Below are 15,106 nucleotides of genomic sequence, written 5' to 3'. Positions count from 1 at the left end.
AAAAATCTAATCCTTTAAATTTCAGAATGTACAAGACTCCTCTGAATGCTTCCCTGTCTTTAATCATGTCTGATGCTACCTCCAAGAGATTCTTCTGATTCTTTTTAACACAACCACAAGATCTCACCATAGCCAACAGATCAGCTCTCATTTTTTCAGTAGCTTTATATTAAATACGTTTTAGATAAAGATTAATTTTCAATGTTCCTTGCTCAATATTTATGGTTTATCACCTAGCTTGAGATGGGAGCTGCTAGATGTTTGATTAGTCTTTTTGTATTATTTTTTGCTTGATCATCAAAAGGACCATCACAAAAGTCTGGGTTGGAAGAGACCTGATAGGCTATCAAGTTCAACTATTATCAAATTCTGTTTACATGAATTATGAGCATGGAATTATTTTCACTGTGCAGGGCAACCAACAAATAAAATTCTACTGCCATAGTAGCTCTGCTGAAGGGGTGATATTAACACCACTCTCTGCATCCCAGCTAGCTAATGGACAGGGAAAATGGAGCCTTAGTAATGGAAAATTAATAATACCATATGGAACGTGTAGGAAGAAATCTTGTGTTTGCGAAGTATTCGGGAACAGGTTGCAGAACAGAAATAGGTGAAATCAGAGAGATATGAAGTGGAAGACAGTAATTCCATGGTAGATAGAAAAGGAGTACTTGTGGCACCTTAGAGACTAACCAATTTATTTGAGCATAAGCTTTCGTGAGCTACAGCTCACTTCATCGGATGCATACGATGAAGTGAGCTGTAGCTCACGAAAGCTTATGCTCAAATAAATTGGTTAGTCTCTAAGGTGCCACAAGTACTCCTTTTCTTTTTGCGAATACAGACTAACACAGCTGTTACTCTGAAACATGGTAGATAGAGAAGATGGAAATGTTATTTTGGACTCCAATATGGGCAGCCTGCCAATGAAGATTTCTGATAATGGATGTGAGGTTCTACCAACTTCATGCAAGGAGATGGATTACAGCTTCCATTTTCTGACAAACCAAAGTTGAGAGAGTCATAAAGGAGGAGTTACAGTAGTAAAGCTGAAAGGAGATGAAAGCAGTACTCTGTGAGTTTGTTATAAAGAATATTACATTCCTGATACATCTTGGTCTAGCTTTACACATTAAAAATAAAAAAAATTATAGAATTTTTAGTGTCAAAAATGAGATATAGCATAAGCCTACATATGGTCATTAAAAGAACACCAGTGGCATGATTCAACACACCATTACATCAATGTAAAAAGCCAAAAATGCAAGATCAACTGTGAAACTGTCCAGTTAACTCACAGATATAATTATGCAAAACTAAGCTATTTTTTTTCGGCGGGAGGGCTGTCACAGGGTGGCCAGCCCACCTGTGGAATAACTAATTAGCTGCCTCCCAGATTGAGGGGGTGGGATTAAGGCGAGTCAGATGATAGTTTAATGGACACTTGGGCCTTGCATGAGGGTTGAGAGAACTCAGTCTGAGAGTAGAACCACAGGGAGTGGGTAGGTTTGGATGGAAGACCCTGAGAATGGTACGCCAAGGGAACCAGCTTGTGCTCTGTCCCAAAGTAGCTCAGGAAGGAGCTGGGAACAGGGCCTAGAGAATGGGTTGAAGACAAGCCCCTCAAGGGTAGAAGAACTTTGTTTACTGGAACTTTTTAGTTGGTCTTCTGCTACCCTGGAAAGGGTTAAGTCGTTTCCAGCACAGAGCAGTGTGTGGAGAGCTAAGGAATTTCACTCTGGGAAAGGAAACTGAGGCAGGGAGTGGGGTAATGCCTGACTAGCAGAGGGTGCTATTGGGCAGCCAGGAGCCCCTAATCAGGTCCAATCCTGCAAATTAATCTACATGGGAAGATCCTTACACCAAGGTGGTGTCACATTCAAGCTGTCTTCATGTAGGCACAAAGATCTGCCCATGTGAATCTGACTACAGGGATGAAGACTTGGTTTGTAGGGGTTCTTCAGATAAATCTTTTATTCAGTGTTGGTTTCTGTGAGTCTTGTATGTATTCAACTGGCAACTATAAATAAACTCACGTTCACTCAGAAATACTGTCAACTTTACTTTAGAACACAAAATTTAGATGACCTCTCATGTAACCATATATCCATAACTCATCTCCTTCCTAGCTGAAAAACAAGAAAACAACGTTCATGACCATTTTTATCTGATTTTTTTTTATTGTGATGGCAATTTTTTAAACAGTTCAAAATTGTAATCAAACTATTGCCTATTGATGCAAGATATCAGAGTTTTGGTTAAAAACATGCAACAAAACACTAAATGCTAATCTAAACCCATCTGGACTAAATTTAAGATTTGTAATGACTGGTTTGGGGTTTCATTACAAAAATTTCTCACAACTGGAAATCTGAATAAATTTGGTTGATTTTTAATATTTGGATGCAGTTTATACAAAACAAAAAATAGATAAAATATAAAGAAAACAGCCTAGGGTTAACTAACACCCTGAATATATGACCCCTTTTTATAATCTAAACATGAAAAGCTATTGCTGTGTTTATTGTTTTTGTCTTTTTAATCTTTTCTTCATTAATTTGTGCTATTGCTTTATATTTTTATTGATATAAATGGAAAGCACCTGAGCACCGTCTAGTGGTTAGTCACAAAACTGACAACAGAGAACAGAAATGTCCAGATAGATATTTTCTGTGTTTATTGTGCCACCCAGTGTCCACTGATTGCTGTACCCGGTGAACTTCTTCAATGACTATTCATTCACTTGTCCCCATCTTTTATCTCTTGTCAGCTAAGCTACATTTTCCTGCCTTTGCAGCAATTGGAGTTCCATTTGTCAAAGTAGAGGTGGCTGTCTTGTTAATTTCTTAAAATTAAAAAATAAACTGAGTAACAATGGTCAGTGGAGTAACAATAGTTAAATGCAAATACTGCAGTGACAACAGCCAAATTCAAACAAACTCACTTCCAGTATACAGGAAAGAGAAAATGTATCTTTTGCTTAGGCATGCAATAAGACATTTAATACAATAGACAAGATGATTATGTGCCAACTCTGTTAACTTAAAATTAATATTAGTGATGATGTGTTTTGACTCGCAAGGATAATTGCATTTGCCATTAAATTTTAAACTAATGGCAAATGCAATTAAATGCAAGCAAGCACCCTGATTAGTTGGCCATTTCTGCACTGGGCACAGGGGAGGCTGCTCTAAGGTATGCCACCTGATAATGGTCCCTAAGAGGCATCTAATCAAATGTGAATTGCCAGAACAGTGTTTTCTAGCCACATCGCTTTTCCCTTTAAAGCCAGGGCTGTGCAGTAAATGGGGGGGGGGGGGGGGGGAGTAGGCAAAGAAGCTGGATGTGTCACACAACAGAATAATCCTCAGAAGACGGAATTGTTTCTGTTCTCTTTGTGCAGGCTCAGAGGCAACGAAGGGAGCTCCAGCAGTTGGGATAAGCTGTACTCGTATGTATTTGTATTACAGCGGTGCCCAGAGGCCCCAAGGAACCCCAGGGTACTACACACGCACAGAGGGAGAGGCTCCCGGCTAGCACAGCCCTACCAACCAGGCCGAGGGCTCGGGCTGAAACATCCAAGCAGCAGACATGGGAAGGGAAGCACGAGGCGATTAGAAGGCTCGCCCGCGATCACTGCGGGAGACTGCCCCAGAGCAAAGACGGTGCAACTCGGATCTCCTGGGTCCCAGCCCGGGGCCCGAACCACGGGAGCTACCGCGCCAGGGACAGGCCGCGCAGCCAGTGACCGGGCCGAGGGGTGGGGCTGCGCTGGCCCGGCGGCGCGGGGATCTCGAAGGGCTTGGGGCCCCTACAGGGGCAGAAGCAGGGCGGCAGGCAGCGCGGGCGACGGAGGGGGCTGTTTACATGGGAGGCGGCCTGCGGGGGCTCCCCGGGGCGGGGCACAGCGAGAGGAAGCCACGCCCACTAGCCTCGGCGGGTTGGATAGGGACAGGCCAGCGCGGGACGCTCCTTCCCTGTCCCCCCCCCCACCGAGCCTGCGCACTAGAAGCTCCTCGGCGCTGACTCCTCCGGCTCGCCGTCCCTTCCCAGCATGCCCTGAGCGGAGCGTGCGCGCCCGGCCGGGCGTTCGGGGAGATTCGTCGCGCGATGGCGGCGGCTGCCAGCGCTTCGGATATGTTCGACGCTATCGTGATGGCGGAGGAGAGGTGGGGCTGGCAGAGGGGAGCCCTGCCCGGGGCTCCGCCCGGTGTCTCCCCCTCTAACGGGACCGGGGGGGGGAGGGAGAAACGAACTATCCCGGAGGGGAACGAACTTATCCCGGGGCGGCTACAGGCCCCCCTTCGCTCCGCGCCCCGTTCGGGAGCCTCAGCGTGACTGGAAGCCGGCCGGAAGTCGGGTGTCGTGACGGTAACGTTCGGCCGCAACCTCAGCCCCCGGCGGGCAGGCTCCCCCAGCCGGGCGGGCACGCGCTGGCTCCCCCTCTTCTCCAGCTGCTGAGGTCAGGCTGCGCGCGGGGCTGCGGGCGGTTCTGTGGCAAGGTGGACAGATAACACAGGTGTGTAAGGCTGCGGAGCCTGGGGCTGGGGAGGTGCGTGAGAGCCGCCAGCCCGTGGCGTTTAAAGCTGCTGCGGGGCTCTGACAAACCGTGTTCAGCACAGCTGAGAAGAGCGGGGCCTGCATGCGGGGGGACTGCCCCCGGTTGTGCCGTGGTTTCCCAACGCTTTCCCCGTTAGGAAGGAAGGCACTTGTGTTACTGTGTTGACCTGTCGTGTGTGATCTGAAGGTCCAGTGAGGGGAAAATGTTCTAAATACCTAAAGTACCAAAATCTCTCCCTTCCTCACCTACCTTACCAAAGCAGGGGAGTTGTTTAATATATTAGGCTAAAGAATCATAGAAATTAGATTCTATGTTAGTTTTTTTGCAAATGCAGGTTGGAAGGAGAGCGTGCTGCACTGATTGGGATTTCAGCTTTGGCCTCCATCATTGCAGACAAGATATCTACCATCATCTATGTTACATATCTGAATTCTTTCGTTTAACACTAATTTCTGAGAGTTTCCCCTTTAGATTTCCCTTTCCCTTCCCTAGCCTTTCTATGTTACCAAGACCTCAAATATTGCAGAATACTACTGTATGCTGTGTAGTGGTAGCTGTGTCAATCCCAGGATATGAGAGAGAAATGGTGGGTGAGGTAATATATTTTATTGGACCAACGTCTGTTGGTGAGAGAAACAAGCATTTGAGCCAGAGCTGGATGATCTAACAGAACTTTTGTCATCTTTAAATTACATTATTCTTTAATCTAATATATTAAACAACAACTTGGTCCAATAAATATTACCTCACCCACATTGTCTCTCTAATACCACTATATAGCACATAGAGTGGTGTAATTGTTACTCTACTTTGTCTCACGAATACGCCGTCTGAAATTGCTTTGAAATCTGTTGGAATTACAAAGGCAATATTTCAGTAAAAATAATAAAATATTCTCTATTTTTATGGCCTAGTATTTCTGCATTATGCCTTTGCTGATATGATTTTATTAGGATTAATTTTTTATATCTATTTCTCTTTACAGATTTCATGGTGAAGGGTATCAAGAAGGTTATGCTGAAGGAAGCCATGTTGGCGTTATTGAGGGAAGCAGGTATGGAACACTACATGGTGCCAAGATTGGGTCTGAGGTAAATGTCAAAACTTCCTAAAAATCAATGTGTTGCTGAGATTAGATGATGATGTATTGAAGTAGTGCCTGAGCAAAGCATGATGGGTGACCTAAGCCTTGTATTGTTTTTATTGCTCCATGGCCTTCATTCCAGGAACACACAAAAAACTGATCTGTAAACTGTTCTGAATCCTCCATTTAATCCCTTACAAAAAGCTATATTAAGAACTTGAAATTCATGAGATGCCACAGCTGAGGTTATGCTCATATATGTGCGTTGTGCAGTCTTTAATTACATAATAAGACAATTTCACATTTTTTCCTTCAACCCTAGGTACGCATGTGTCTTGTCTTGTACCACTATGCACCACTCTGTATTTTAGGCAATGTCAGTGAAACTCATTTAAAGGAGGTATTTTGTCACATGAATGCCGAAACATGAAGTTTCAACATTCTCAATATATTTTTGTATTGATTTTTTGTTTTTTTTTTCAAGAAAAAGAAGGGGGGGGAAAAACATTAAAGCTCTTCTGGCTTGTACATATTGGCAATAAGAGGCTGTAACTTCCATAATCTGGAGCAGTTTGGCTAGATGCCACCTTGGCATCATATTCTGTGCATCTTAATAGAGAAGAGAAGAAGAGAAACCCACTCCTGTGTGTCCCAGGAGCTATTCAGGATCTAGGTTCCCACCTGCATATCTTAAAAAAAGTGAACAACAGCCCTTTCTACTTCTTTTTCACTTTTAGTACACTTTTTACTGTAATGCTAATTTAACCAGACTACTGTATAGTCTACCTTGTCTTTGCAGTTTAAGATCCCAGACTGCTTGCACAGTCTCATTGAGATCAGGTGGATTTCTGTGCAAGACTGGGACATGTGGGACAGTAATTATTTTATAATGTGAGTTTTTTATATTTATATATTTTCCCCCTTTTTCATAATTAAAAGAAAGCCTTAACCATTTTTGCTCAAATTCACTTTCAGGAATAATTCAGCTCCGAAGATCAGGGCTTCAGAAAATTGAGTGACAGAAAACTGGGCATTAGAATGAGGACTGTTATGAAACTGAAATTGGCAGTCATCTCTTTTCAATATAATAAACAGTTAATTATGCTAAGAATCTGATCTTTCAGTGTTGGCTGCAGAGCTTTCTGATTTCATGTTATGGGCTTGCCTCAGAAGACCACAAAGGACTGAAAAGGACTACCAAAGGAGTGGTAGTCAAGACAATTGTGGCCATGCGAAAGCTCTCTGAGCTTGCTCAACCATTTTAAAAGATGCTAGATACAGATATCCTGCCAAATTTCTCTCTCAGGTATTTATAGGGAGTAAAATTTTCAAAAACACCCAAGTGGCTTAGGCACTTAAGACGCTAAGTTTCATTGAAAGTCAGTGGGACCTAGGCTCCTAAATCATGTTTGAAAATGCGTGCATCTCCTAGGTGTCTTAAGTTCAATGCCATTCCCTGCCCCCTCTCCCCTCCCCCACCCATGCAGCTGGATTTGTAATTATGAATCGGAAGTGTGGTAACAGATGCACAAATTTCTGAGGGATCAAAGCAGATGAAATATGGTGGGGTGTTTTCAAAACTGCACTTTCCATCGCAGTTTATATTGGAGGTTCAACACACTCTGATGCGAAACAGATTTTAGAAGTAGCATAACAAGATGTTTTGATTTTAGTTTGTCATGTGCTAGTTATTAACCAGAATGTATATTTTTAAAATTATTGTTTAAATGAATACAGATAAAGGATAATTTTTTTTAATTGAATTCTTATAAATTCACAGATTGGATACTATCTTGGGTTTGCGTTGACATGGCAGCGTTTGCTTCATAGATCTGCAGAGGAAAAGCCCAGGTATGGTTTAAAAATGTAGTATTGTTAATATTGCCCTGAATTTCATAGTTTCTTTTCTCTAAGGAAAGGCTAAAATATTTTTATAGGAGCCCTGGTAATGCCCATTATTTTTTCAAGAAATATACAGGAGGAACAACTGATAGTTTGTTTTTTTTTCCTTTGCATTACAAGAATCAAACTGGCCAACCACAGGTAGAGTGTTTTTGAAATGAAGTAAAGTAGAAACCATGAGAGTAACATACATGCAAGGATGCCCTCTTCACAGCTGTGATGCTGAGAAAAATATAAATTATTGGTATAAATGTAGATATTATCCTTTGAGTGAAACTACTAGTTGAGAACATACCAAGTTCTTACTGCTAAAGATTGAGGGTCAAAGTCTATGCAGCATCTCTTAGGTCCATATCCTTCAGCCATGGCACACTCCCTACACTGAAGTTATGATGGGGGTCCAAGTAGGATATCTTACTGCCTCTTACACCATGCCACTGCTATCATCTATGTGGGGCCAAAGAGGAATGGCAGAATCCCTTCCTGCCTGTGTTTACTATTGCCTGTTCTTCTGCAGCATTCATAATTTCAGTGGCAGGAGGAATACAGAGCTGAAATCTTGGTTCTAAGGAAAGGAGTCTGTTGTGTTGGCCCACCCAGAGCATCCTTTGAGTACAGGGGTGGGCAAACTTTTTGGCCCGAGGGCCACATTGGGGTGCAAAACTGTATGGAGGGCCGGGTAGGGAAGGCTGTGCCTCCCCAAACAGCCTGGCCCCTCAGAACTCCCGACCCATCCAACCCCACCCCCCACCCTCTCCTTGTCCCCTGACCGCCCCCTCCCAGGACTTCCTGCTCCTCCCCCCCGAACCTCTGCTCTATCCAATCACTCCCTGTCCCCTGACTGTTCCCCCTCTGCTCCCTGCCCTCCAGGTTCCCCTGCCCCATATCCAACTCCCCAGTCCTCTTACCATGCCGCTCAGAGCAGCATGTCTGGAGCCGCACCGCTCGGCCAAAGCCAGACACACTGCCCTGCACAAGCGCGCAGCCCTGCTGCTGAGAGTGCTGCCCATGCAGCTGCGGGAGAAGGGGAACAGCAGAGGAGGGGCTGGGGGCTAGCCTCCACGGCGGGGAACTCAGGGGCCGGGCAGGACTGTCCCACGGGCCGTAGTTTGCCCATCTCTGTTTTAGTACATGATGAATCTGGTGAGGTCTGTGATTTGGATCTGCTAATTGTGCCATCCATGAACCATGTAAGTTCTATACATCTAGGTATATTTAGCCAGCAGTCTTAGATATTCAGGTCCTCTTAATATGACAGGATTGACAGGCCTGCTAAATTTTTATAAATTTCCATTTCTATAGTGTCTTTCATCGCAAGTCTTGTATATAATTTTATTCACGTAATGCCTGTCTAACAATGTATCACAGACACTTTGCAATATAACAACTAAAAACAAATTAAGTACTACAAATATACAAGATATAAACAATTAAAACCTATGTAAAATCATAAATAAAATCAGTGTTGCTTCAAAAGCTTTTTTAAATGTAAATATTTTTAAACTTGCTTTAAAAGAAGCTACTTCTGTTGTCGTCTTGTCATAAAATGTGTGGTGGGGAAGGAGTATTTCAGTCCTGAAGCAACAGGTGCCAAAATACAGACAATTTTCATATTCCAGAAAACCTATACTTTAGACCTAAGAGAGTGGGATGGTTTAAAGGGATATTTAGGAATCCCTCAATGAAGAGCCTTGGGCTATGTTTACAGCACTGGAGAGGTTCTCCATCTCCCTGAGAGGCAGTAGGTAGTTCAGCAGAAGAATTCTCCTTTTGATCTGGCATAGTCTACACCTGGGGTTAAGTTGGCGTAGCTACACTGTAATAAGTTTTTGGTGTAGACCAGCTCTTAGAGAGAATTTTAAATTCAGGTCACATTCCTGTAGACAGCTAATGAAGTGAACACAACAGGAATATGGATTTTCCACAGTCCATCCTATGTTAAGCAGTTAGCTCAGTAAGCTGTAACATTCAACATTTGTTCAAATACTAGGTGTAATTCTTGATCAGGGCTGACATTAAATTAGGTATCAGCTGTGATCATAACTGATTTTTACCTTAAGTATGTGTGAGGGGAATAGTTTATATGGAAATACAGACCTTAGATAGAACTTAAAATGTAATATTTCAAATGGGTTTTCTCTTGGTAAGTTTTAAAGTAACTTTTCTCCATCAAGATGAAGATTCCAGAAGATAAAGTTGTTTGAGCTATATACCAGTTTCAGAACAGGAAGGTATTGTAATTGCCTTGTTGAAGAAATGGAGATGTTGAAAGTGATAATAAGTTTGAACTTATTTTAAATTTTGATAATGTTTGCTAAACAGGCTGATTCAATGGTTCTGTTTTTAATAGGATTTTTAAAATGAACTTTTTGTAAACTGGTGACATAATGTCATCTTAACACCTTGCTCTCAGGTAAGACTGTGCTAGCTTCCTCTAAAGTGGTCTCTGTATTTGGATTGTTTATATTTATTTATTTGGGGGGGGGGGTGGTTGGGAAGAGTGGTTAGAGACTTAGTCTCTCTGTGTAATACAAAACACTGAATATTTTTATAGTGATTTTATAGTGATAATATTTTCCAAAGTGATGCTTGTTAAGGGTGACCTAATTTGAACCTGATTGGGCCAAGTTTCATGGCTCCAAGTTAGGTCTTGCACCTGATTTGTCTGAAGACCTTGGAGGAAGGCATTGCAAGGCAAAGCAAAGTTTCCAAACCAATACAATCAAAATTGGTTTGGAAACTTTTCTCCTCTCCTCTTCTCTGTCTTCTCTGCCAGGCTAAAAAATTTTTTGGGGGAGGGGGAAATAGCTCAGTGGTTTGTGCATGGGCCTGTTAAACCCAGGGTTGTGAGTTTAGGGAACTGGGGCAAAAATTGGGGATTGCTCCTGCTTTGAGCAGGGGGTTAGACTAGATGACTTCCTAAGGTCCCTTCCAACCCTCATATTATATGATTCTATGATTGGAGGGCAACGAAAAAGATTAGGGGGCTGGGGCACATGACTTACAAGGAGAGGCTGAGAGAACTGGGCTTATTTAGTTTGCAGAACAGAAGAGTGAGGGGGGATTTGATAGCAGCCTTCAACTGCCTGAAGGGGGGTTCCAAAGAGTATGGAGCTAGGCTGGTCTTAATGATGACAGATGACAGAACAAGAAGGAATGATCTCAAGTTGCAGCGGGAGAGGTCTAGGTTGGATATTAGGAAACACTATTTCACTAGGAGGGTGGTGAAGCACTGGAATGGGTTACCTAGGGAGGTGGTAGAATCTCTATGCTTAGAGGTTTTTAAGACCTGGCTTGACAAAGCCATGGCTGGGATGATTTAGTTGGTGTTGGTCCTGGTTTGAGGAGGGTATTGGACTAGATGACCTCCTGAGGTCTCTTCCAACCCTAATCTTCTATGATTTTATGAAATGGAAGTCTGAGACGCTTTCAGGTCACAAGCCATCTGCGGAAAGACTGACCTTCCGGAATCTCCCAGACTGATCACCTTAGGGAGAGGAAGTCACAACATCAACAACCAGACTGCTCCAACTTTTGACTAGTCTCTCCCTGTACCAGAAGGAGACCCGCTAGTGAGAAGCTCTCTGCCAGCAGAACATCACTATCTCCTTTACTGCTGTTCCAGAGCCTATTTTAGAAGAGACAAGAAGACTAAGAGCTGAAGAGTGTGCATCCCCTCTCTTATCTATCTTTTCTGTTTCTTTTATTTTTATTCACTGGGAGACACCCTAGCTTTTTATTTTCTGGATGTGGAAGTAAATGTGTGGCTGTGTGCATTCACATTTGTTTGAGACCACCCATAAAGTCCACACAGTGAAGGTGCCTGAAAGAAAAGCTCCCCAGGTTTAAGCAGCCTTATATATTGTCTAAAAAATTATTCATTAAACTGTGTTATGTGTCGGTCTAAAAGTCCTGAGAGACTTGAGAGTGTCATCTATAATATCTGGTAAATAAGAGTTGTTAAGCATCTGCTGATCAAGAGTGTCCTGTTAAAGTCTCTGTTATTAGATCCTTGGTGGGCGGTGACGGGAAAGGGAGGAGGAAATGGTTAGACGCCACATAAGAATTGAAATCTGGGAAGGAAACTTTATAACTTGTTCTGAGGCTGTGTTCCAGACATTAGATGATTATTTGGTTTCAGTATTAAGATATTTAATCAAATCTATAACAGGAATGGTTGAATTTAGTAAAATTCTTTAGGTGAGACTCATAACCAAACAGACAGCTACTTCTTTAAACACCTCCTTGGAATTTAAGAATTATTTAGTATTAATTTGATTATTTAATTCCATGACAGTCTTGTGACTAATTTGTTTTCTTGATTTGATAGTGTAGTTTAATAGTAATGGTAACTTAGCTTCGGTGGGTTTTTTTTTAAGTATTTTAATAAAATTTATAAAAAGAGTAAATACTGAGTAATATTTCTTTCAATACCAGAACATTTGAAGACCTGGGTGGATACCTACTCAGTCAATATAAAACCCTGACCAGCTTCTCCTAATTAGTTTTGGTTTGCACAGATGTCCAACTGCAGCTGTCTTGTTCACCTGACATACGCAGTGCATGTTAGTCTAATGTGAATGCCACAACTGTATTGCACTTCGTGTGTTTTAGAACTCACAGTCAGTAATAACTGTGACTATAGGCTCCCAATTCCATTTTAGATGTGAGCTTTAGCTGTCAGGAATCATTTTCTCAAGCCAGTGAGATGTAAAGGCATCACTACTGTTTCATGAATGATCCAGAAGTAGTGCCAGAATGCCTGCAATCTCTGCTTACCCTACCTGAAGAATGGCTTAATTACTTTTATTTTTTTCCTTACGGCAACACAAGTATGTCTTGCAAAATCTTTTTGATGCCAAGAGTCTGAATTTCTTAGTGCCTGTTCTGCCAAGTGGGAAGTAGATTTTTTTTTTTAAACTCTGCCATGTGTATATCTGTAGGTTACTATAAATTTTCTAGTGTCAGGTTGTAGTAAAGGTACCTTAAAGAGCCACCACCACACGTACACAACTTTGAAATATATTTTGGCAATCTGTCTTACATATATCAGCATTTATCAGCATTATTACTATTCTTGTTTACCAATATGTTTAATAATACGTTGCATTTTCATAGTTCCCTCCAGCCACTGGTCTGAAAATATATTATAAATATTTCCTAATGAGTCTAAGGAAAAATCTCTGTCAAGATATGTACAAGGCGTTTAACACAAAGTACACACAGTGTGCATATTGAAAAACTAATAATGCATATGATTGGCATTGGTAGTCTCATTGACTGAAATGGGGAGCATTGCGTGATAAAACGGTGGCAGGATTGGGTCATGTATTTTGAAGTATAACACTAATATTAAATACTCGGTGTCGTCTTCATGTGGCAACTGGAAAAAAAATCTTCTTGCTGCTGAACAGAACCACCATAAGAAAATCTGTATTTTCATTTTTTGCAGTAAAAAGAAAATAAAGGCTCTGGAATCATTAATAGGAATGATTCAGAAATACCCTTTTGAAGACCCCATTTATGACAAACTTCACGAAGATCTGGAAAAAATCAGAGGAAAATTTAAACAGGTTTGTAGTACTTAGTTGTCATTTTAGAAGGTAATAGCAATTTCTGAAAAGACTGCAGTCTAATGTGGCAGTAATATAAAGCTGCAATTATGCAGTTCAGAGTAATTATTGTTATGCAATCTTTTTGGGCTACTTTTACCAGTTACAATTGTAATGTTTAATTAGCGTGGGGGGGAAACTAAGGTGCAATTCTCCAGTCCACAGAAAATGCAATAAACTCATCCTAAAGGAAAAAGCCATTTAATACTGACTTGAGAGAGAGCTGTGGAAGGGAGAGGAGAAAAGAGTAAAAATGGGGAGGGTATCTTGTTACAAATTTACCTGAAATACACACACACTTTAAAACACCTGTATGTGTTCTTTTTTCTTTTTAGGTTTGCTCATTGCTAAATATTCAGTCTGATTTTAGAATCAATCCTGAAAGATCTGCCCTTACTTTTTGAGCATAACAGATGAAGATAAAGAAGAAATGTTAAGGAACAGCTATCTGGGGGAGTGATTAACTATAATAAAGGCAGATAGTCAGAATATAAACAGGTTTTTATTTTCCGAAAGGGAGGGTAGAAGAGCTAAGCAGCAGTGGAAGGGCACCCCTTTAATGTCTGCTGTGTCCCAGTTTTATTTGTTCATTGCAACACCAGTGCATGTCCTATTTTAAAAAACAAAAATGCACAACCTCCATATTCATTCAACACTAGTCCCATATTGATAGTCTGTCTTTAATTTCTACGGGAAAAATCATTTGCTTCTATGATGGTTTGTTTTATGATGTTTTTCCCTTACTTATTATCCAAAGGATGAATCTTTCAAACCATGTATAGATCACTGAATTTACATAATATGTATACATTTACACAAATAGGTAGTAAGATATTTTCCTTGTCCTGAGGAGCTTACAATAAAGAGCTATGTTATTTTTGAGGGTGAAAGGGTGAAGCAGAGGATGGGATAACAATGAAGAGGAGGTGTATTACAGACATGGTTCTGAAAGCAGCTACAGCTCAAAAGAGAATATTGCTGCTCTGTTGTTGGTTTTTCTGTATTATTTTCGTGAGCTGAGACACCTGATGTCTGATCCAGTGCTGAAAAAATGTGTTGGCAGCTGAAAGTGCTGAACATATTTAAAAGAATGAGATCTACCAGTGCCACTTAGAATAACTAAGTAATGGTGAGGTGTGTGAGGTAATATCTTTTATTGGACCACTTCACCCACTTTTGTCTCTCACATTATGGGACCAAAAATGCTGCAATAATTGAGTGGTAAATTGTTTCCAAGATGGGAAATGTATTTTTCAATTTAATTTAGAAAATGGATGCTGTCAGAATATGTAAGTGAATACTCCACTATGTTAGTTTAAGAGAAACAAATTATTTTGTTCAAAAGATATTTTGTATTTTGGTGCTAGAATATTTATGTAACTTTTTACAAGTAGAATGTAAGGTGATCACTTCTAGAAGGCATTTCACTATAGTGTAGTGTATGTATATCTGTGGAGCTGGTTCACTTATGTCATTGAGCAACATTCCTTTATGTTAATTTTTAAATTTTTTCTAAATACAACTATACCAAAATTCATCATAATACACAAAGTAAATAAAGAGGATTACAACATTCCTTTTAACGTGTGTGTTCATCCTGCTTTCACATTTGAGATATGAAGAGGGAAAATTACAATTTTAGAAGGAGAATTCTAAAAAGTGATATATACCAGATCTTTAAATTTTTGTTTGACACACATGCCACTAACCAGAGGCTTTGTGTAAAAGCTATCACATTTTGACATTTTTGAATATATGTTTACATGGCAAAGCATAAAAGTACCTGCTTTAGAGCCACCTACTGGAAGAAGCTATTATATCAACTCAAAAATAAAATCCTCTTCTAAGTGTATACATGTGACTCATCTTTAAATATTTTTGATTATGGTGTAAAAATTTACATTCTTTTGAAATAGTTTTCTTAAAGTATTAGTTTATACTGCT

General features: G+C 40.9%; 1 protein-coding gene across 1 annotated transcript; it reads left to right on the top strand.

Annotated features, from left to right (window-relative positions):
* Positions 1-4,015: 4,015 nt before the first annotated feature.
* Positions 4,016-14,745, top strand: LTO1 (LTO1 maturation factor of ABCE1). Its single transcript, XM_084631958.1, has 5 exons — positions 4,016-4,172; positions 5,550-5,655; positions 7,429-7,499; positions 13,003-13,123; positions 13,498-14,745. The coding sequence occupies exons 1-5, from the start codon at positions 4,114-4,116 to the stop codon at positions 13,564-13,566; spliced, it is 426 nt and encodes a 141-aa protein (XP_084488084.1). The 5' UTR covers positions 4,016-4,113; the 3' UTR covers positions 13,567-14,745.
* Positions 14,746-15,106: the final 361 nt, after the last annotated feature.

The sequence above is a fragment of the Lepidochelys olivacea genome, assembly GCF_965140295.1.
Source record: "Lepidochelys olivacea isolate rLepOli2 genome assembly, chromosome: 6".
In the NCBI taxonomy this organism is placed as follows: domain Eukaryota; kingdom Metazoa; phylum Chordata; order Testudines; family Cheloniidae; genus Lepidochelys; species Lepidochelys olivacea.
Note: the sequence above shows the minus strand (reverse complement) of the source record. Positions and strands in the feature narration are given on the sequence as shown.